Source organism: Chrysochloris asiatica, unplaced genomic scaffold (assembly GCF_000296735.1).
Source record: "Chrysochloris asiatica unplaced genomic scaffold, ChrAsi1.0 scaffold00125, whole genome shotgun sequence".
NCBI lineage: Eukaryota > Metazoa > Chordata > Mammalia > Afrosoricida > Chrysochloridae > Chrysochloris > Chrysochloris asiatica.
Window position 1 is genome coordinate 5,041,642 of NW_006408643.1, and position 23,540 is coordinate 5,065,181.

General features: G+C 52.3%; 2 protein-coding genes across 4 annotated transcripts in view; one reads left to right on the forward strand and one right to left on the reverse strand.

Moving 5' to 3' along the window:
• The window catches only part of SH3GL1 (SH3-domain GRB2-like 1), a 41,604-nt gene extending 21,557 nt beyond the window's left edge, over positions 1-20,047 (forward strand). The window contains exons 2-10 of one of the 3 annotated variants that reach the window (XM_006868926.1): positions 15,909-15,977; positions 16,303-16,375; positions 16,987-17,130; positions 17,800-17,933; positions 18,470-18,628; positions 18,751-18,854; positions 19,143-19,267; positions 19,441-19,497; positions 19,851-20,047. In XM_006868926.1, the coding sequence (XP_006868988.1) occupies positions 15,909-15,977; positions 16,303-16,375; positions 16,987-17,130; positions 17,800-17,933; positions 18,470-18,628; positions 18,751-18,854; positions 19,143-19,267; positions 19,441-19,497; positions 19,851-20,047 (1,062 nt within the window). Of the gene's footprint in view, positions 1-15,908; positions 15,978-16,302; positions 16,376-16,986; positions 17,131-17,799; positions 17,934-18,469; positions 18,629-18,750; positions 18,855-19,142; positions 19,268-19,440; positions 19,498-19,604; positions 19,608-19,850 lie in introns of those variants that run through there. The other 2 variants (XM_006868928.1, XM_006868927.1) reach the window with 2 other exon arrangements.
• Positions 20,048-21,437: 1,390 nt separating this feature from the next.
• Positions 21,438-23,540, reverse strand: part of MPND (MPN domain containing) — an 11,326-nt gene continuing 9,223 nt past the window's right edge. The window contains exons 11-12 of the mRNA XM_006869034.1: positions 22,016-22,108; positions 21,438-21,524 (exon numbers count right to left, since the gene is read on the reverse strand). Of these exons, the coding sequence (XP_006869096.1) occupies positions 21,438-21,524; positions 22,016-22,108 (180 nt within the window). The remainder of the gene's footprint in view (positions 21,525-22,015; positions 22,109-23,540) is intronic.

Genomic DNA, 23,540 nt, shown 5'->3' on the forward strand with positions numbered 1-23,540 from the left:
TGAGCCAAGTGAGACCCATGGCATTGTCAGCACAGCCAGCCTTAGTTCTACCACATGGCCTTCCTCCACCAGCTTCCTCTCCAGCCTGAAAGTTCCTCAAGAACCTGGGTTTCAGTTTTGTTCTCACAGAAAGCACCTGGCAGGGGGCCGCGTTGTCCTGCAGGATAATGGCCAGGTCGCCATCCTAATTCCAGGGACTGAACGTGGGACCTCACTGGACCAAAGGGACTCTATAGTTGGATGAAGTAGGGGGCCCAGGAGATGAGTCCAGGGGGTTCTGATGTAGTCACCAGGTGCCCAGGAGTCGACCCCATGTTCCATAGGGCTTGAGGAACTGAGTTTTTGGAAGTGGATTATCAGACCTTTCTTTTTTTTAATGTTTTATTGTGAATTATGTGATAGTTTACATGGGAGACCATTAGTTTTACATTCATTCTGTCGTATATGGTTTCATTGCCATGGTTACAATCCCCTCCATGCATCAACAACCAACCAAAGGGTATATACTACAAGCCTGCACTCCTCTCTGGATCTAAAGACACCAGCTGCTCCATCTCTCCACGTCATCATCTCTGGTGTCACCGCTTCTCTGGGTAGGGTCCCGCTCCGCTCTTCTCCCTTCATGGTCTCAGGGACCTCCGCTCCTAGACTGAAAAGTTAATCACTCCCTTCCTTGCTATAAAACGTCTACCTTTACCTTTCCAACCCTCACAATCAGTCCTGATAACAATTATTCACTATTGTATCACAAGAGACCTATCTGCATTTCATTTCATCAGCCCCGCCCAGACAGATTGGATACTACTCACTGGAGATTCTACCTTCCTCCAGGCCCTCTGGATCTAGGTTCTCTCTTGAAAGCTTGTAAGCCAGTCACTTCTTGCCTTTGTAGCCCCCCCCCCCCATTTTGGGTAGCCAATGTCCAAGTTGCCCATCCCTGTCTACTCTGTGTGTGGAGGGGGTGGGAATGATCCTCGCTATAAGGATTTGTTTCCTCTTTTGAGCTACTGCCTCCATAGGTGTAGGTCAAGTTCATCAAATTGTATCAGATTACTCTTTTTTTCCTCTTCTTTCTTCTAGTTGAGCTCTGATCATCCAGTCATTGAAGCCAGATCAAGTGGGTATTATCTGCAAGTGTGGGTGTTCTTATGCATATGCCCTCTCTTCTTATCAGCTGGACGCTTCACTCTCCACTCTAGTCCTCTGTGGCTATATCACTGACTCTGGGCTCAAGAGTCCCCAGGTCTTGCCACACTGCCGGCTAACCAGGTCTCCACCCGGGTTCACAGGAGTCTATTGAACATTGTAGGGCTTAGCTCGCAGCTTCATTGCTGTTTTTCCTTTACTTCCCCTTATTGGTGGTGAAATCCCAATCAGAGCGTGTATTCCTACTGAGTCTTAGTCTTGGAAGGGGGTTTGCACTGAGGGAACCTGACCACTTGCCTTGATGTCTCCTGGGCAAGCAAGTTGCTTGTTCTTGTAGTAACAGTCAGTCTGCCTCTATTGTTTTGTATTTTTCCTGTAGGTCTTTCTTTCAAGAAGTATCTTCTGTTCTTCTAGCCGCTCCAGGCTGGTATCAGACCTTTCTTATAGGGTACGTCTATCTGAATTGGAACCTCTAGCCTTTTGATGGGCAGTTAAGTGAGTACACCAGCCTTCATTCCACCTGCACACCCTCCTCATCTCCTTCCAGACACAGTCCTGCAGCGGCCTCCAATGGGACCGTGTGCTGGTCACAGGGATGAAATGAGTCCCTTGTTTATCCCATCTTCCTTCAGAACTCCTGTCACACAGTGAGCAACAGGTTGCCCTCTGTGAAATGGTTGATAGTTTTTGGGTTTTGTTGTATGTTTTATGATGGTACTATATGTACAATCATTCTTAGTTTTCAATAAAAAATTAAATAAGGGAAAGTTCACAGAGCAGATCATCAGTTTTCCATTCAACAAATCCTGGACTTGGTTTCAGCTCATTTGATTGCAGTCCCTGTAGTGTAGTGCCTCTTACCCCACTATAGCTCTCGTTTCCATTCCTCCTCCTTCGTTCCCAACCCTTCTGAACATTGTCCTTAGGGAACTGCTGCTCCTATGATCTCCAGCGGGTGAGGAGTCTACCGTGTGTGCACCTCCCTAGTGTTGTCCCATAGACCTATCTATTGCTTGGCTGAACATATGGAGTCAGGGCTGTGTGTGTGACTATTTCCACGTGTACAGTTCAGCAGCATTAATGACACTCACTGTGTTATGTCACCATCGCCTCTCTCCTTTTCCAGATACCACACTCCTGCAGCCATCATGCATCTGGTCACCGCTAATAAACTTTGGTCTCCATGCACTTTCATATCCTTGGATACAGGTTAGATCCTTCATCAGAAACCCTCATGGCTGCACCAGTAAGTAACAGCATGGTCAGTGGAGAAAAGATTGAAGTGGCCAAGGATGTCATTGTACCCACAATCATTGCACATGGAAGCAGCAGTCATGAAATCACATGATGTATTGCATTGGGCAAACCTGCTGCAAAAGACCTCTTGATAGTTTCAAAGTGAAGATGTCACTTTGAGGACTAAGGTGTGCCTGACCCAAACACTGGAGTCTTCAAGCTCCTCATATGCATGTGAAAGCTGGATAAGAAATGAGACCAACCAGAGAAGAATTGATGCACTTAAATTATGGTGTTGGTGAGGAACCCCAAAGGTCTGTCAGTTTGTCATACTGGGGTGGCATGGAGTGTTGCCTTGTACTGGAAGCCATGTCACCGGTGTTTCAAATACCAGCAGGGTCACCCCATGGTGGACAGATTTCTGCGTTTCTAGACTAGGAAGAAGGAATACGTAGGTGGTCCACTTCTGAGAGATTAGTTCCTGAAAACCGTATGAATAGCAGGAAAACACCGTCTGATAACAGTTCCAGAAGATAAGCCCTGCAGGTTGGAAGGAGGAACTGCCTCCTCAAACTACAGTTGACCTTAATCATTTAGAATGGAGCAAAGCTTTCCGGACCTTTCTTTGCTGGTGGGGTACAACTCACATTGAGGAGAAACAGCTGTAAACATTGATTAGTAGTCAGAGTGTGGAGTGTATGAAGTATGAACCTAGGAAAATTGGAAGTCATCAAAGTTAAACAGAATGCATAAATGTAGACATCCTAGGAGAGAGGGAGGGAACTATAATCGTTGTAATGAAACGAAATAATGATAGGAAGGGTGCAAAACTGATGTTCTCCTATGTAAACCATCACTCAATTCACAATAAAAGCTTTTAAAAAAAAGTATTTCATGATCTGTCTTAAAATACAATACTGTGTGAAAGGGTAATATTTATATGCCTACAAGGAAGGCCAGTTACTACCACCATTATTTAAATTTACTCACCAAGCACTAAAACCAAAGAAGAAATTAAAGAATTCTATCAACTCCAAGTAGCATTAATGATTACTGGTGATTGGAATGCAAAAGTTAGAAACAAAGAGGAAGGACCAGTAGTTAGACAGTAGTATGGCCCTAGCAGTAGAAATGACCCTGGAGATTGCATAAAAGAGTTCTGCAAGACCAACGACTAGTTCATTGCAAATACCATTTTCACCAATATAAACGGTGACTGTATGCGTGGACCTTGCCAAATAGAATATGTAGGCATCAAATTGACTACATCTGTGGGAAGAGACACTCAAGAAGCTCAATACCAACAGCCCAAACAGCCCTGGGGGAAGACTGTGGATCAGATCATCGATTGCTCATATGCAAGTTTAGGGAAGCTGAAAAAAATTAACAGTCCACAAGGGCCAAAATATTACCTTGAGTAGATCCTACCACCTAAATTCAGAGACATCTCAAGAACAGAAATCTTGAGACAAATTGAACACCAATGACCGAAGACCAGAGGAGTTGTAGGGTGACATGAAGAACATACACGAAGAAAGCTGAAGGTCCTTAAAAAGATAAGAAAGAAAAGACCAAAGTGGATGTCAGAAGAGACTGAAACTTGCTCTTGGATGTAAAGTAGCTAAAGCAAATGGAAGAAATGAAATAAAAGAGCTGAACAGAAATTTCAAAGGCAGCTCAAGAAGACAAAGTCAAGTACTATAATGAAATGTGAAAAGACCTGGAGTTAGGAAACCAAAAGGAAGAACATGCATATAATTTCTAAAGCTGAAAGACTTGAAAAATTCAAGCCTCGGGTTGCAATATTGAAGGATTCTGTGGATAAAATATTGAACAATGCAGGAAGCATCAAAAGAAGATAGAAGCAATGCACAGAGTCACTTCACCAAAAAGAGTTGGTTAATGCTCAACCATTTCTGAAGAGAGTATGTGGTGACAACCTATGCTGCACGGAAGGCATGAGTGGAAAACAGTGCTGCTGTAATTGAGGGAATATCAGTTGAAATGTTTCAACAAACTGATGCAGTGCTGGAGGGACTAACTAGTCTATGCCAAGAAATATGGGAGGCAGCTACTTGCCCACTAACTGGAAGAGATACATATTTGTGCCTATTTCAAAGGAAGGTGACCCAACAAAATGCAGAAATGATCAAACAGTGTCATTAATATCACATGCTAGTAAAATTTTGCTGAAGATAATTAGAAAATAATTGTAGCAGTACAAACGCCAGCTGGATTCAGAAGAGAACATGGAACAAAGGTGATCATTGCTGATGTCAGGTGGATCTTGGCTGAAAGCAGAGAATACCAGAAAGATGTTTTCTTGTGTTCTATTGATTATGTAAAGGCATTCATTCAACTGTGGATCACAACAAACTATGGATAACATTACAAACGATGGGAATTTCAGAACAGTTCATTGTGCTCCAGTGGAACTTGTATATAAATCAGGGAGGTGTCATTCTAACAGAACACAGGATACAGAATAGTTTAACCTCAGGAAAGATGTGTGTCAGGGTTGTATCCTTTCATTGTATGTATTCAGTCTGTATGCTGAGCAAATCACCTGAGAAGCCAGACTATATGAAGAATAACACAGCATTCGGATTGGAGGGCAGCTAATAAAAAATGTGCATTATACAGATGACACGACCTTGCTTGCCAAAAGTGAAGAGGAAAACATTCAGCTTTACTGTATTGAGTACAACTCAGTGTAAAGAAAACAAAAATCCTCACAATCGGACCAGTAAACAACATCATGATAAATGGAGGAACGATTGAAACTTGCAAAGATTTTACGTGGATCCTCAATGCTCAAGGAAGCAGTAATAACAGCAAGTCAAATGAAGTTATGTATTGCATTGGGCACTCAGCTACCGCTGCAAAATAAAGCACATCCACTCCTTAAACAGCCTTCTCTATTCAGGTGTTGTTAAGTGCTATGGAGTTGATTGTGACTCGTTGCGACCCTGTATAGGGTTTTCAAGGAGCAGTTGGTGAGCTTCAACTGCCGACCCTGCAGTTCAAACTGACCTTACAGTCTAGTGCATTAACCCACAGTGACACACCAGGACTCAATGGGACCTATTAGGGAGGTTAGTAGGTTATATTGCAGGACCAGAAATGTTCAGGATATAGTTTTTTGCTCATGACAACCTCTTCTTTGCCTCGCCCACAGGCAGGCTTCTTTGCCCAGGCAATGTTACAAAGGTGTTTCTGTGCAATCAGTTCCGACTCATAGTGACCCTTTACAGGAGAAGAGAGCCTCATTTTTCTCCCATGGGAACGCTGGTCATTTTGAACTGCTGACTTTGAGATTAACAGCCCAGCTCATAACCACCAGGCTTTCAGCAAACCTAGCTCTCATAAGTGCCTGGAGGCACCTTGTTCCACTAATGAGTTCTCCCTGCCCAGAGGCACTCAGCTGCACCTGGCTGTTAAGTGCTCTGGCTCTTGGTTCTGCTGCCACTGCTCCTCTACCACTTCTCTGTGCACAGGGATCCCGGGGTCCAAAGGACATGCTCTGTTCCTAGCTTTTGTTCCTTGATGGTAGTGAGATCCCCTTCCTGCTTCTGATCTACATCATTTTATATCCACCTTACAGTTCCAGTTAACCCTATTAACAGTTACAACTGAATCCTATCATCCCATCGATGTCTTTACCCACCTTCTCTTTCCCACACCCATGAGGAAAAAAGTTGTTTGATGGAAGTTACAAAGACCATAGGTAGAAGAGCCAAGTGAAGTAACTCACTGCTCTGCAGCTGCCAAAGATCTCTTTAAAGAGCAAAGATGCCACTTGAGGATGCCCTTGACTCAGCCATGGAATTTTCAGTCGCCTCATAGGCATGTAAAAGCTGGACAATGAATAAGACAGACCATAGAAAAATTTAACTACGCTATGGGCAAAGAACAAGGAGTTCTGGTAGCGTAGTGGGTATGAATCGGGCTGTGAACCTAAAGGTTAGCAGTTCGAAACTACCAGCTGTTCTGCAGGAGAAAGATGAGGCTTTCTGCTCCCGTAAAGATTTACAGCCTCGGAAACCCTGTACAGGGTCGTTATGAGTCGGTGCTAACTCCACAGCACACAACAACAAATTGGCAAAGAATACTGAAAGTAGCCCTGGACTGCCAGAAGAACAAACAAATCTGTGTTGGAAGAAGTACAGCTAGAATGTTCCTTAGAAGTGAAGATGGTGAGACTTTGGACATGTAAGGAGTTCTGGTAGCGTCGTGGTTATGAACCTTAAGGTCAGCAGTTTGAAACTACCAGCCGCTCCACGGGAGAAAGATGAGGCTTTCTGCTCCCATAAAGATTTACAGCCTCAGAAACCCTGTGCAGGGTCGCTATGGGTCGGTACCGACTCAACGGCACTTAACAACAATTTTGGACATGTTATCAGGAGGGACCAGTCCCTGGAGAAGGACATTGTACTTGGTAAAGAGATGGGTCAGCAAAAAAGAGGAAGACCCCCAACAGTGGGCTCAAACTGCACCACCACTGGTGGTGATGGGCTCGGACCCGGCAGTGTTTTCTCCCGTTGTACACAGTTGATTCCGAGTCACAGTGACCCAGTGTCACAGAGTAACTGCCCTGAGGGTTTCCTGGGCTTTTATCTCCATACGGAGATCGCCAGGGCTTTCACCCTCAGAGCTGCTGAGTGTGTGTGTTTGAACTGCTGACCTTTTAGTTAGTGTATGTATAGACTGGCTGATAGTCTCAGCAGGCCAGCATCACCCCATTTTATAGCTGGGCAAGCCGAGGCTCAGAGGCATTTCGATTCCTGTAAAGTTCAGTGTGGCAGGTACCGTATGTAGCCAGGACTTGAGTTTTGGTCTCATGGTGTGTGGCTAGTCTCTCCCCTGCCCTTTGTCACCATCAGCCCATACTGCTCCTTGTAACTGGGGCTTCAAACTGGTTCATTCTGGCTCCGCCCTCTACTGAGATTAGCAGTTGGGCTCCGGATAGACTGAATGGGAATCTAATCTTTGAGAAGCACTGTGTGTGGGTAGGGTGGGGTGGGGTGGGGGTCGGCTGTCTTGAGTGGAAGGTAAGTGTTCATCAGGGCCTGGAGTGACCACAGAAGCTGCGGCTGTGACTTGGTCACGCCCCTGTCATTGACTCATGAGCTCCTGACGGGCATGTCCGTGCTGAGTCAGCGTTTACTTCTGTATTATCGACACAGATATGTACTGACTGGGCCCTGGGCCCACTCTGCTGGCCCCTGAACAGGACACACCTAGCACCCTCAGCAAAGCAGTCACAGCGACCCCGGTAGTGTCAGCCCCATAGGGTTTTCCATGACTGATTTTTCAGAGGCAGCTTACCAGGCCTTTCTTCTGAGGTGCATCTGGATAGACTTGAACCACCAACTCTTCCATTAGCAGCCAAGTGCATTAATCATTCCTAGTACCCAGGGATGCCACCCTACCTGTAGAAAGTGCATGTTTGTGAGCGGGAGGTTTGTGGAGGTGAGAGGCTGTCCCAGGTGGTGGTACACAAATGAAAACAGAGTCATGAAGGGTCCACATCACAGTGGGGTTCCTGAGAAGCTCCCCACCTCCACAGCACCCCTGGGGCTCACCCTACCTGGGACAAGAGTGTTAGCATTGGGGTTCATGTTTGGCAGCATCTGAACACGTGGCCTGTGCCCTGGAGCCTCCCGCAGGTTTCCTTGTCTGTGAGCTGAGGACTGGACCATGGTGCCCAGATTCCCGCAGTGCTGGGTCCTCCTCACTGACCTACAGAGTAGCCTGATGGACAGTGGGAGACGAAGCGGGGGCAGCATCCAACAGTGTCTACCTTCAGCCCTCACCCCACAGCTAGGCTGGTCAGCCTGACTGACTGTAGGGACAGCTTCCTTGTCTCCTCCCCGCCCTGTAGTGTACTGCCCCAGGTGACCAGCCTCATGACTGTGAGTCACCTGTATGTCTCCTGAGGCCTGTTTGCCCTGTCCAGGTGTGGCAGGTGAGGACGGGAGCTGGGCCCAGGTGAAGGCGCATTCCTTAGCATTCTGTCAGAGCTGCTGCTCAGAAGAGTGTTGTTGCCAAGTTCAAATACCAGACTTGGGTCCCACCCAGCACTGCATGTTGCTGGTTACCTTTAAGTCTGCCTGAAGTCATAGTGACTCCATGGGCAGCCACCTTCCATCTATCAGAGGAGACTTGTGTATTGCTAGGGTGCTGAACAGGTTACAGCTTCCATATTCAGAGAGCCTAGGAAGAAAGGCCTGACAACCTACTTCTGAAAACCCTGTAGATCCTAACAGCCTGATCCACAACTAGTCGGAACATAACAGGACCAGATGGGGGTCTCCTTTAGGTGTGCGAGGGATCAGTAGGAGTCAGGGCCGACCCAACAATAAGGAAAGAGCATTCCAGGCAGAAGGAACAGAATGGGGGAAGGCTCTGCGGTAGGACTCAGGCACCCAAGAAACCAGGACAAGGTGAGGTCCAGAGGGGTAGGGTTTTGAAAGAAGAGCCTAGTAGTGTACTGTGAGAGGTGGTTGGTGGCCAGGTCTCCTTGGCCCTGGGTAAGCATGTAGAGAACAGACTCAGGAGGACTTCCTGGGAGAGGTGACTCCCGACTTTAAAAAACCCTGTTGCCATGAAGTCGATTCTGATTCACAGCAACCCCAGGTGTGCAGAGCTGATGTTAAGAACTGTAGAGTCAGTTCCAACTTACAGTGACCCTGTATAGGATTTCCAAGGAGTGGCTGGTAGGTTTGAACTGCCGACTTTGCAGTTAAGCAGTCCAGTGCATATCCTACAGTACCATGCTAGGCGCTGAGTAAAACTGTGCTGTCCAAGTAAAAACCGTGCTTACGGAAGCAAATCACCAGACCTTTGTTCCAAGGCACTTCTGAGTGGGTTCAAATCACCACGTTTTCTGTTAGTAGCAGAGTGATAGAGCCAGCTGAGCTTTTTAAATGGAAGGGGTCTAGGAGCTAGGAAGAGGGAGCCTGTGTTTCAGAGTTGCGGCTCCAGGCCTGTCCACATGAGCAGCGTCTGATGTAGCATTTATTTCCGGTGCTTTCCGGAAGCTGAGCTGCCCTGCTGTCTCCTAGGACTTCCAAGGCCAACTTCCAGTCTCTTCCTGAAGGACGGCTCCTGGCGTCAGTTCTGCCAGTGATGAAAGATGGGTCTGACAAAACCATCTTATCCTCCGTGTGCATGTGTGTGATACAATGACTTCTGCCATCCTGAGCAGGAATCCTGAGCTGGTGGCATTGGGCAGGGTTGGAACAAAGGCCTTATAAGCTCATTTGCTCTTGGATTGGGTTTTTGTTTTTATAAGTTCTCATCTGAAATGGGTCTTCCTCGTCCACAGTGGAAGATTAAAATTCATGAGTAGGATCTGTGTCTTGATTGTGTTGCTCTGGCAAGAATCCCTGAGACCATTTGCTCCTGGGAGCTGGGCCTCAAGCAGGAGCCACTCGGAGCTCACATCACACCCCACAGTTCTGCATCCACTCCTGGGCAGAAAACCCACCATCTCCTGGGCAGAAAACGCCCCCTCTCCCAGGGAGGGGGAGGAAACTTCCAGCTGTTTATACTATTAGAAGCCAACAGAGCAACTTAAAGTGTCCTCTGTGTTTCATATAAACATGAACAGATACAGATCTTGGGACCCGTTGGTGCCAACTGATACTGCTGATAAAGAGGCAGCTTACTAACACTTGTACACTTTCTGGAATTTCTTGTCTCCCCAAGCAGCCTGCCTCACACAACACACAGTAAGTGCTCAAACTCAGGGCTACTCTTCAGAGACAACAAAGGGGAGTGGGCCCATTTCCTGCCACAGGGAACTGTGGCTGAGAGGGACTGAGGCATCTGTTAACATTCCTGCTTCCTCTGATGTTGTTGGCTGTGCCTCATAGAAATCCCCATCACCCTGGTGCTTCTTGACTCCATCACAGTGCAACGAGGGTGCCCTTGTGAGGGCCAGGCCCTGTAGCCCACTTACTGTGCTGGACTCTCCCTGACCTTGTAGAGCCCACCCGCCATCTAGTTCAGGAGCCAGATGCTGGATGTCCAGTTCCAGACCTGAGAATGGTTAGGAGACTGACATGAGGTAGCGATGAAGCTCTGAGGGCTAAGGGGGATTCTAGGGTGGAGAAGCACCCAGTGGAGAACTGACCCCGTCCTTGGAGAAAGAAGGATGAAGCCCAAGGCCCCTTTGTAAGAGTCAGACCTGGGCCAAGGGTCCTTCACTGTCAGTGAAGGGAGCCACTGGCTGACCTTAGCAGCATCCCTTGTCTGTCTCATGAGCCTCATCTCCTGGTTTGTTCTTCCACTTTGACACACCTTGCTGTCATCTCTCCCTGCCAGCAGCTCCCCTGCTCTGTAGAAACCCCCCTTGCTCAGGCCTCTTCTGTGCAGACACGGGAGGGGGCTGAGCTGCAGTGTCCCTGCAGGGGGACTGGCACTCAAGGGGCTTCAATGAGCTGCCTGGAGCATCCTGTCTGGTTCTTCCAAGAGGTCACCATGGGCCCCCAAAGCCAGGCCTTACTTCCCCTGAGACACCCTGAGTGTGCCCTGGAGCTGAGTCTATGGGGCAGTCCTGTCCCCTATACCGGACTGGGGGCCTGGGGCCCGAGAGGGGGCATTCCACTGCACAAGAATTTCTCAAGCCTCCTCTAAAGGTGTCACTTCCCAGTTGCCTACACGGAAGCTGCTCTGGGAACAGGGAGAACTGGGCACAGAGGAGGTGCGGTCTGGGGGGTCCCTGCAGACAGACCCAGGCATCCATAACTCCCAGCATGTCTGAGGATGTTCCAAGGACATCCTCTCCTTGGTGTCTCGGCACACTCTATCGAGTCCACAATGATCAGTCTCTGCTTGGCCTGAGAGCCACCGCCCTCCCACCTGCCTGCTCCCCAGGCCATGAGGCTGCTGGCTGGAGCCCTCCCACCTGCACCTCCACCCCACCCCATCCCAAGCCCCTCCTCCCACCCTGTGCCTCTCCCAGTACTCAGTCTCCATGCTGCTAGGACCCAGACCCTGGGTCCCTGGGTGGGGTGGGGACAGAGACACCCTTGGACTGCCTAATCTGACTTGGAAGAGCAGTGTTCCCAGACTACAGGGACTCCTGGAAAGAGCTGGGGTACCGGGGTGGTCATCCAGGAGGCTTCTGGTGAGGAGGAGCCAGGCTGCTCCTGATTGTGACTTACAGAGAATAATAAGGCTGGGTGGAAACACAAGCTGTTGCCATGGCTGTGCTTGGCATGAAGCCCTCCAGATGTTGGGAGGCCAGCTGGGAGAGGCGTCCAAAGCTGGAAGGGGTCTTAAAGACACATCCACCCTCTGTGTTCCTTCACATCTCTTCCTGTCCCCCAGCCAAAATCTGGTTCATTGCAGCCCCTTCAGGCAGACCTTCAGCTCCCCTATTCTTAATTCCCAATCAGGCCGCAGACAAGGAGCACAGAGTGAGGCGGTCAGCTGGCCTGAGGTAGACAGGCCTGGTTCGGGTCCCAGACCAAACACCTCAGTTTCCCTGTCTTTCATGGTGTGGGGGTGACACATCTGTGGCATGTTTCATTCTGAATGGCCGCCTACCCTTCCTTACCTGTAATACTGGCTCTGTCCATTTGGCCTGGCCTGACGTGACCTCGACCCTTGCCTCCTGCCTCGCACACCAGAGACCAGCAGAGAAGCTGCTTGCCACTGCTCCGCTGCCTCAGCTGCAGAAGCTGACCTACCCAGACAGAGGCAACGACAGGAAACCCAGTGGTTCTTAGTGGTGGGGTTTTTTGAAACTAGATTGCCTTTTTTCAAGACACCTCCAGGTGGACACAGACCTCTGCAGGGTGATGAGCTGAGCACATTCACTATTGTCACCCTCTCGTGGTACCTGAGCAGCCCTGGTTATCCCTGATCCTCCTCTGTGCCAGTTGCTCTCTTGGCTTCAAAAACAACTCTTAATTCATGGAAGCCAGTTTCTTGCACTGTCAGAGACTGTATCCTTTCCCTGTCTCCTTGGTTGGGTTTCCCTACTGAGATGACTGAGTGACTGGCAGGCCTTCCATCCGACACCTTGCCATGTGCCTGCCACAGATGTGCTGGTCTGAGCAGAGGAACTATCCCTCCCTCCTTGTCCTGCGCTGCCTGCCTGCCTGCCTTGCCCGTGGCACATGGCAGCATTTTTTGGATGCCTCTCTTTCCCTCCTGCGTGTCACATTCCTCTCTCCTCTCCACCTGGTCTTTGTTACTAATGCTCACAGGTGCACATGTGTGTGCACGCAAGTTCCTGTGTCAGGTTAAACCCTGCTTACATCTCCATGAGGCAGGGTAGAATGGAGGCTTTGTGGTCTGGTCCGATGGGAGCAGCTCACAGCAGGGCAGGTGAAGAGGATGGGAGCCTCCCACAGTGCCCAGCTTAGCCTTTGGAGCAAGAGCCCGGCTACGGTTGTACCACTGGAGTTGAACCATGTCCTCCAAGCACATGTGTTGGAAGTTCTCACTCCAGGGCATGTGAACATAGCGGCTATCTTGTTTGGAAAGAGGGTTTTTTTGGGGTAGTGATGAGTTAAGATGAGGTCACCGGCACTGACTCATGGCGACCACACATGTATCAGAGCATAGGGTTCCAGTGGTTGATTTTTTGAAGTACATTACCAGGCCTTTGTTCCACGGCACTTCTGAGTGGGCTCTAGTTAGAGATAGGTGCGTTCATTCACCATTTGACCTCTACCACTACCCCAGGCCTCCTAGGGGGTAGAGTAGAAGGAAGCGTGTGTTTATGAAGAGAGACAGCAGAGATTGGAATGCCACCAACCCAGCAGGAACACTAAGGGTCTCCGGGGCCACCAGGAGCTAAAGAAGCAAGGGAAGTATCTCCCCTGGACAGTTCTGATCCCTGCCTTTGGGCCTGCCTCCAGAACCATGAACAAATCCATTTCTGTGGTTTGGAGCCCTGCTGGGTGCAAGGCTCTGACCTGGCCACTTGGTCCGCTTTACCCGTGGGGCAGCCCGGCCCTGTCCCCTATGCCTTTTAAGTTGACACAGGGAGTCTACCTGCACAAGCTGGCATCTGGATCTCTCTCGAGTCTGGGCAATGTTTGTCCCCAGGGAGAGGAGGCATTAGCTTCATCGTGCCCTTGTGGGTGTCCTGACAGCCCACTGCTGGTGACTCAGACCTGAGACAGGAGTCCTCAGATGGCCAGTGGGTGCTGGGTCTCCACCACAGTGGCAGTCCCGGGTGGGGGTGGGGCGACAGTGGACATGGGGCCTGGCAGTCAAGATGAGCACGGGATAGTGAGGTGTGTGAGGTGGACCCTCACACAGGGCGGTGTCAGGCCCGTAACTGCGGCTGCTGCTCTCATAATACTAGAAGCATGTGCACGTCTCCTCATCCGGCTGACCACCTAGCTTGTTCCTCCCTGAGGGACAGCACTGGCCTATAGAGAAACCTGTTATCACATCCAAACCCAGAGCTTCCTGGCCACTAGCGCGTACTCAGGGTCTGCCTGTGAGCCTCACTGGAGTCCCCCGAAACATGCCTTGTGTCCCTGCCACTCACCCATAGCCATGTGGAGTCCATGTTGGTCAGGGCCCAGGGCCTGTGCACAGAGCAGCTTCCTCTCAAGTCGGTGTCCCCACCCCTTGCTGTGAGTCCCCCAGCTCACAGGGGTCCCTCTGTCCAGTGGGGCTCTGTACCTGGGGGACGGGCTCACAGGTGAGCGAAGGCTGTGATAGATAGGTGGGTGCCTGAGGGCTCGGGGAGGTGTGTTCTGAGGAGCCATTTCTGACTCACAGGGACTTCAGGTGACAGAGGAGGTCTGTCCTGTAGCACTTTCTAGGTTATCAGAGCAGATTGCCAGGCCTTTCTTCCGAGGAGCCACTGGGCGAGGTCCAACTGTCAACCTTTCGGTTGGGAGCTGAGCGCTTCACCTCTGGGAGGGACAGCACAGTCTAGCCTCATGGGCTTGTAAAGGGTCGTGGAGGCTCCAGAAGGCCAGTCTGCAGAGGTGGTTTGGCCATCTTGGTGCCACATGCCCCAGGGCTCCTATTTCACTTCCCTCCCATGAGGCCAGTGCCTATGCCAGCAGGAAGGTGCGGTTCCACACTCGGTGGCCCTTTCCTTCCCCCTCCCCTCCCCCTCCCCAAGAGAGTCCCGGCTCCCGCGGCCCCTGGCTTCCTCTGTACTGAGGACTGCCTGTTTTACCACCATCAAAAGAAGTGAAACCAGCCTGTGAAATAAAGTGGAACACCCAGAAACCCTGGGGGACACACTGGGGTCTTTCCTTCTGATTCATTCAGCAGACATGGGAGTACAACCCCCTCAGCACCTCCCCAGACCGTACATGAGCCCCCCACATGAGCCCTGCTTCCATCTTGCCCTCCCTTGCAAGGGACGCCACTCTCCTGTGCCAAGTCCTCTCTTGGGATGGGGCTTGAGGGGTGACTGAACAGAGAACCACCTATCCCTTAACCCCACCCACATCTGGACCCCACGGGCCTAGGGACAAGGAAGATAGTTCACAGTCAGCAGAGGTGCTGGAGGCAGGCATGAGCTGGTAGCTCAAGCCCACCCAGTGCTCACAACAGTCCTAAGGGGGTACCTATCATCCCACTTTACCGAGGAGAAACAGGTGTCCAGGAGAAGGCAGCAGAGCCAGACCCCCGCAAGGCAGGCCAAGCTCGTGCCTGCCTGGGGCCTCTGCTTTTGTGGGTGCTGGTGCCTGCCCAGAACTTTAGGAACTCCAGGAGGGTCCTAACAAGGGGGACAGAGTTGGTGTCAGGGCAGGGGCTCTGGAGAAGAGCAGGAATTGGAGGGTAAGAGTGGACCCGTGCAGGTGTGTGATATGCAGACACTGCCTGGAACAGCCCTGGGTCACAACTACCCCATTCCTCCTTGTGGCGCCCGCCATCTTGAGCTGTTTGGGACACCAGGACACTGGTGTTAGTGTTGGTTGTGCCATGTTCCAGGCACTTCCCGCACTCACACAACAGGCACAGTTGTGGCTTCGGCACTCTCCCCTGCCCACCCAGCACGCTGTCCTGTAAGTGCAACTCTAGAGAAGAGAGGCTTGGAAGTCCCCGCTCTCCCTGGGAGTGAGCATCCCCTGCTGCCATTAGCTCACTGGTGCCTTACAGTTTATTACGAAGATTGACTATAGACCTTGGAGAATAAGGCCATGCTCTAAGCCTCCAAGTCTGGGTCAGCGTGTGCCCCAAACGGTCAGCTTTGTTATCCTTAGAGCCCCACCTACCAAGTGTAACCTCTGCTCTGCTGTGAAGTGTGTTGGGGGTTCCTGGGCCTCTGAGCATTGGTCCTGGACTAACATCTGGCACATCCGAATGTTTCCTGTGTAATCAGATGCCACTGACCAGGATGAGGCCTTGCCCTGGGGGCTCCCAGCTTGGTGGGCCAAAGTGTGTGGAGGTGGGCCCCAGCTCTGACGTGACTTCTGGTCCCTGGGCTGCCTCGGCAGCGAGACCTGTTTTGGGGACGAGGTGTCTTGTATGTACGCCCTACTCTGTCTCCTCCAAGGCTCACACTGTTTCTCCCTTCTGCCCTCTAGCTGGTCAGTGAGAAAGTCGGTGGAGCCGAGGGGACCAAACTTGACGATGACTTCAAAGAAATGGAAAAGGTGACATCGAAGTCTTGTGTTTCCTCCTGATGCACCAAACATAGGGCGGGTGGGGCAGTGGATGACACACATCTCTCTCTCAGTCTCAATAGAGCCCCCAATCCAAGGGGATGGGGATAGGCCAGAGAGATGGGTGAAGGAGCTTGGTGTTGGGGGAGGGATGCAAATCAGGTGGGCATGGTGGGTATAAGGTCTTACCTCAGACCTGGGCAGCCTCCAAAGCCAGCCTTGGTTCTTCCTGGGTGGCTTGTGAGGGAGCATCCAGATGCCTGTTGCTCTTGGTTTGGGTGCCCTAATGTGAAACTCACACATTTCCTCTCTATAGAAAGTGGACGTCACCAGCAAGGCCGTGATAGAGGTGCTGGCCAGAACCATTGAGTACCTCCAGCCTAACCCAGGTAGGGTACCAGTCACCAGCAGGGGCCTCTGTATTCCTTGGGACTCTTCTGATGGCTGTGACATGCAAACAGGATAGATAGGCTCCCAGAACTGAAATACCCAGATAAGCTGGGCTGCAGGTACAGCTGGATCCAGGAGCCTCTTGGATGTCCTCCTGAAGGTTCCTCCTCTGGGCTGGCTCCTTGCAGCCATTGCAGCACGCCTGACCCATCTTTCTTCAGCTCACTCCTGGAGTCTCAGCGGGGTGCCCAGTCTTAGTCCCATAGGCCTGTAGCCACGGTCCTTGGGGCTGAGCAAGAGTCCAGTGCAGGGGTGCTGCCCTTGGGCAGAGGGCCAAAGGTCAGATGTTCCCTTAAGGAGGTCTCTGCCAGAGCAGCCAAGGGGCCAAGGCAGGAGAAGGGGCTGCTAGGCTCAAGAAGGGGAAGGGGAGAAGCCATAGAGGAGGCCCCCCCCCACTGCTTTTTGGTGGCAGATGGAGCCTGACAGTCCACCCTCCTGTCTGGGTCCCTTGGGCTGGAGGAAAACTTCCTGATAATGGGGGAAAGGGAGCAGCCTGGGGTCCCCTCCAGAGGCCGCCACACTATACCCACCTGTCCCCATACTGTTTCAGCATCTCGAGCCAAGCTGACTATGCTCAACACGGTGTCCAAGATCCGCGGCCAGGTGAAAAACCCCGGCTACCCCCAGTCAGAGGGCCTGCTGGGCGAGTGCATGACCCGCCATGGCAAGGAGCTGGGCGGCGAGTCCAACTTTGGTGAGGGGCCCTCACCCCTGGGTCACTAACTCAGCAAACACCCCCCCAGCACTGAGCTCACTGGAGTCATTCAGAGGCTGAAGTGTCCCCATGTGTGCCAGGGCTGAGAGGCCAGCTGAGCCTATGTCCCATAGGGGCCCACAGGACATTGAGAGGTCAGTGGGAGGTCAGGAGGGGTGCGCTCCAGAACTTTCTCAGTGCTGCCCATTGCCCCCTCCCACAACAGGGGCGTGTTTTAGGGCTCTCTGTGTTCTCTGGCGCCCTGGTGACGCAGTGGCTAAGCGCCCGGGAGAAGGATGGTGCCTTCAGCTTCTACAGAGCCTTAGAGCCTGGGAAGCCTTCTGGAGCAGTTCTGCCCTGCAGGGTTGTCAGGAGTTAGAACTCACTTGATGCCAATGGCATTGTTGTTTTCTCTGAATTCTGGCCCCCTGAGCCTGGCTGCCCTGCTGGCACTGTGGGTTAGGCATTGGACTGTTAGTCTCCAGGTTGGCAGTTCAAACCCAGCAGCTTGTTCCTCAGGAGAAAGCTGAGGCTTTGTGCTTCTGGGAAGATTGCCCCAGACAGGGTTGCCGTGATTTACACTCACTGGACAGCAGTGGGCTGGGTTGGCTTTGGCTCTTGGCTGGTGGTGGAATAGAAGCCCGTGTGCTGGTCACTCCCTACCCCCAGGCGATGCCCTGCTGGATGCAGGAGAGTCCATGAAGCGCCTGGCCGAGGTGAAGGACTCTCTGGATATCGAGGTCAAGCAGAACTTCATCGACCCCCTTCAGAACCTGTGTGACAAGGACCTGAAGGAGATCCAGGTGCTCATCCCCTCACCAAAGCTGGCCGCCTGGTTCTGTTCTCAGACTCTGCTGACATGGGAGGGGCCTGTGCCAGCTGCCTCTACCTGTGGAGACCCCAGGCAGTCCTGGTCCTAGGCATCCGGCAGCCAGCAGTAGGCCCTGATTCAGCACCGCCCCTGCCTGCTCATGCCACACGCTTCTGTACACACTCCACGTGCGTATGCACACTCACTACATATACCCATAGGCCCACACATAGGAGGGAGTTTCCAAAAGTTTATGAAAAAAATGGGATGAAAAGGGAAAGGAATTTTTTTACCAACGTTTTAAAGTCCCCTTATACACACACTCACAGCCCACAAGTGCACATTCCTGCATGCACACTCCACACATGCATGTGTGCACACCATTGAACCCGCCTGTCACCAGCTGCTGAACTGGCACACACTCTCAGCCCCAACCTGGATGCAACTGTCCCGGCTCCGGCCAGAGGGAGCAGAGGGACCCTTGCCCGGGAACTTGTGGAGTGACATAACCACCGTCCTGTGCCCCAGCACCACCTGAAGAAGCTGGAGGGCCGGCGCCTCGACTTCGACTACAAGAAGAAGCGGCAGGGCAGGATTCCCGATGAGGAGCTGCGCCAGGCCCTGGAGAAGTTCGAGGAGTCTAAGGAGGTGGCTGAGACCAGCATGCACAACCTCCTGGAGACCGACGTATGTGGGCTGGGAGGTGCTGTGGCCTACCTACCACACAGAGCCTGCGCACACAGTGATGGGCGGGGAGTGCCGGGAGGGCGGACCCTGGCCTCTCTCCCACAACCCCGCCTGGTCCGTAGATCGAACAGGTGAGTCAGCTGTCAGCGCTGGTGGACGCACAGTTGGACTATCACAGGCAAGCCGTGCAGATCCTAGACGAGCTGGCCGACAAGCTCAAGCGGAGGTGAGCCGCCCCGGCCCTTCCCAGCTACAAATTCCCACTTTCCCCAAACCTGGGGCTGTTTTCTAAAGCTTTCCTACTAAAACCGCCATGTACCACTCCTCGGATACAAGTTTAGAACTAAACAGGGCTCTCAAAGTCCAATTTGACATCATGGGTCTCAACAGAATCCCACCCTGGCTGGAGGCATCCAGTGTGGCCCTGGACACTGCTGGGGCCTCAGTCGTACCTCCGGGAATTGCTCTTGTCTTGACACCCGGCCTGGCGCGGCCCCGGGCTCTTTCCTAGCAGGATGCGTGAGGCCTCTTCCCGGCCCAAGCGAGAGTACAAGCCCAAGCCCCGGGAACCCTATGACCTTGGCGAGTCAGAGCAGTCCAACGGGGGCTTCCCCTGCGCTACAGCCCCCAAGATCACAGGTAAGGAATGGCCTGGGGCGTCGGAGACGGGGCATGGAGCCGGAGGTGGCCTGGTGCTAGTACCATGCCAGAGCCTTTGGGGAGTCCCGCCCCCTCTGCTGTCTGTGTGGAGACCCAGTCAAGGGCCCTGTCGGTGCCCACATACTCGCTCACTGCCTCTGTCTGGTTTTCAGCGTCTTCATCCTTCCGATCTTCTGACAAGCCCATCCGGACCCCCAGCAGAATTATGCGTGAGTGTCCCTGGGGACTTGGGGGGCCCTCCCTGACCCCTTTAGATGTGTGTTCCGCTGTTCAGGCCACTCAGCCCTGCCCTGCGCTCCTCTACTCTCAAGAAAAGGGTGTCAGCCCGGGGGTCGGAGTGCTACAAGAACCCACATCACATCTCAGCATGCGATACCATCCGGTGCCGTGGTGCCTCGTATTCACCCATAGGAGCTGTGACAGTCTACACAGCTCTGTCCCCTCCCCTGTCCAGTAGTGAGAACAGACAAGGGTTCCCAGAGGAAACCAGGCATGGGGCAGAGTGGTCAGCCAGCAGTAGGACTGGAGCCTTATGTCATGCTGATCCACTCACTCCCACCAGCGCCCCTGGACCAGCCAAGCTGCAAGGCCCTGTACGACTTTGAGCCTGAGAATGATGGCGAGCTGGGCTTCCGTGAGGGCGACGTCATCACGCTCACCAACCAGATCGATGAGAACTGGTACGAGGGCATGCTCAACGGCCAGTCAGGCTTCTTCCCACTCAGCTATGTGGAGGTGCTGGTGCCGCTGCCACAGTGACCCAGCCCTGCGCTGTCTCGCCCCACAGTGGGGTGGTCCCCCAGACTTGTCCCCTCCAGGTTCGTTCCCCCAGGGTCACCCGAGGTACTGCCCATGGCCCATGTGGCCTGGGTCTTCCTGAACAGGGCAGTTTACAGGGGTTTCCGCCTCCGTGGTGGGCTCGCGACCCACTACGCCTTTTGGGGGCAGGCCATCTGTCTCCTTCTGCTCGCTGGCTCCACCCCCAGCCTGGTCGGACCCCCTGGCGGGGCTGACCCTAAGGTGCTCTTTGAAACACTAACGTTCCTCCCCTGGGGTGCCAGGTGGACCCTTCTCTCAGGGGCCCACCCCCCACCCCGCCTTAAGGGGATGGGATTTACCCACCTGAGTGAGCCACAATGCACCGCCCCAGGTTTGGTTTTTAAATCCACCACACAGCTTCCTTCCTGGCCTGTTGGCTCCTAGCTAGGACCTGCCCCACCCCCAGCCAGCCATCTCCACAGCCCTCCCGCTGTTATCTCTAGGGGGGGCTTCTATCTCCCCCTGCACTGGCACTCTCCAGTTTGTACCCTCACCACTTCTGCTATCCCTGCCAAGCACAAGGAGGTGTTTCTGACGGAGCTGCCACTGCCAGCTACACACCTCGTTCCCCCCTTCCCTCCCATCCCCCCTATATACATACTACACAGGACCACAGCCCACTTCAGAACATGCCCAAGGGCAGGCCCCACTGCTCACTAGCCTCCCGGCCTGAGCCAATGGGCTGTGGGGGAAAGAGCTCTGGGCCTTTCCACACCCACATTCCCCACTCCATGGTCTTCCTCGGGAACCCTCCTGTGTCCCCCCTGACCATTATGGGGCAGACAGCAGAGAGTAGCGTGGCCTCAGTCACCGCAACTCATCACTGGGGCACATGGAAATGGAACCCTGAGTTTTTAAAAGTATTAAACGTCTCTTTGTATGCTCTGTGGCTTTGTCCTGGTATGGGACCCTACTGCCTGCACCAGGGAGGAGCCCACGTGGCCACGTGTTATCTGGCGACCACCCACAGGCTCCTGGACGTGTGCGTACGCTCAGAAGCACTACAGTGGCTCAGGGTCATTCCCTAGAGTCAGCGCGGGGGGTGGGGGCACATTGGGATTCTGTCCATGCTGTGTCCCCATCCCCAAGACTGCCTTTTACAGTAGGGGAACTACTGATTCCAGAGCCTGATGTAGAGGCCACACCCTGGGGGCGGGGCCATGCGCCCCTTGATATTGGCTCCAGACCCAGGTGGAAGCCCCCCCCTTTCCCTGTCCCCTGACACAATGAGAAACTAGGGAGTGACTGCTCTTGGTCTTTATTCTCTGAGCGGCTCCCGCTGATGGCTGAGCCACGTGGGAATGGGAGGACATCGGGAACCATGCCATGGTCAGCTGCCCTGCTTGAGGACACTGTAAACCTGCTCCAGCACATGGCACAGGCCTGGGTCCTTGGGTGTCCGGCTGGCCAGGGAGATCTGCAACAGAGAGGGGGCTCAGGGAAGGTGGGGCAGGGTATGAGTGGCTGGCGAATCCTATGCGGATTCCACATCCTGGATCTAAAACGCCAATGTGCCAAACCACCCAGCCACCGGAAAGCACTGGGGTGCATGGAAGCGTGTCTACGCAAAGCAAAGTCCACTGAAACTTTTAAGCAGGAAACAAACTGGGTGGGCACCCCACCTTCATTTAAATAGCCAGCATCCTGCAGAGAAACTTAAAAGTACCCTGAGCTTGAGGCACCAAGTCAGGATTCCAGGTACTCCCTGCCCCCATGCAGACTAACCAGTGTGACTAAGTAAGAGCCATCCTCCTGATTTCCAGCACAAAGTTTTGGTACAGAACAAAGGAAATTAAGTCACTTGATGTCAAACCCCAGGTGGATAAAGGCTTGGGGGCTCCCCCAAACTGTCTTTAGAAGGGGAATGCATTAGGACTCCAGACTTGGGGTAGGGGCCCAGATGTTCACCTTCAGCTTGTCCAAGTAGGTGTGCTCCTGATTCCAGGGGTCCTGAAATCTGATGAGGTCAGGAGCACCCTTGTAGAACTCCACTAGCAGCATCTGGAGGACAGAGGGCAGAGATTCCTCCCACCTCCCCTCTGCCCCGTTGCCCAACGTGTGCCAGACCAGTGGACAAATAACTAGGTGGCTGTGCTGAGCAATACAAAGGGAAAGTACACCAAGGGTTTCCTGGTGGGGGAGGATTCTGCCCAACCCTTCCCACCCAGACCAATTAATGCTTGATCAGTTTGTCTGCCTGGCTTAGCCTTGTCAGCTAAGCAGTGTTGCTGGATGCCATTGAGCCAGCCTGACTCACAGCTGCCACACCCACATGTGAAGGAGACACTGGTACCACACTGTCCCCACATCAGTTGCAGATTGTTGTGATCCTGGGATTTTCTAAGTGAATCACCAGGCCTTTCATCCTACTCTGTCTCGCCTAGATGCCCTACTGAAAGGTGTTTGGCATCCTAGTACCACACAAGCCTCCACTGACAGGTGGTAGTTGCAAATGAGTTATATTGACCAGGAATCAAACCCAGGTCTCCTGCATGGGAGATAAAAAACTCTTGTCCTAAGTGATCCTATCCCAAGGAAGTGGTGGTGCTGTTGAGCCGATTTCAACACAGCGACCCCATGTGACAGTAGAACTGTTCCCACAAAGTTTCAATATTGAAGATTTCATTTTACTTGGATCCACAATCAACACTCAGGTAAGCAGCAGTCAGGAAATCAAAGGATGCATTGCCTTGGGCAAACCTGCACAAGACCTCTGTAAAGTGTTAGAGAGCAAAGATGTTCCTTTGAAGACTAAGGTATGCCTGACCCAAGCCATGATATTTTTGATTGCGTCATATGAACACAAGAGCTGAACAATGAATAAAGAAAACCAGAGAACTGATGGCTTTGAAGGCATGGTGTTGATGAAGAAGACAATGGACTGCCAGAAGAACAAACCAATCTGTCTTGGTAGAAGCACAGCCAGAATGCGCCTTAAAAATGAAGAGACTTTGGACATGTTATCGGGAGGAGCCGGTCAGTGATTAGAGAAGAATCTCATGTTTGGTCAAGCGGAGGGTCAGCAAAAAAAGAGGAAGACCCTCAACAAGATGGTCTGAAACAGTAGCTGCAACAGTGGGCTCAAAACTTATCAGTGGTGATGCAACAGGACCCTGGCAGTGTTTCCTTCTGTTGGACGTAGGCTTGCTGTGGGACGGCATCAACTCAACAGCACTCACAACAAAGCTCTTGAAGGCAGCAGATGGCCCGGTCTTACTCCTGTGAAGCTACTAGTGAGCTCAAGCCACCATCTTTCAGTTCGTAGCCAACTGCTTACCTGTTGTGCTGCTGGGGCTCCTGTGAAATGACATTCTCTCTACATATATATTTATGTTGTTAAGTACCATCAAGTCGGTTCTGACCCATAGCAACCTTGTATAGGGTTTCTGAGGAGCAACTGGTGAGCTTGAACTGCTGACCTTACAGTTAACTA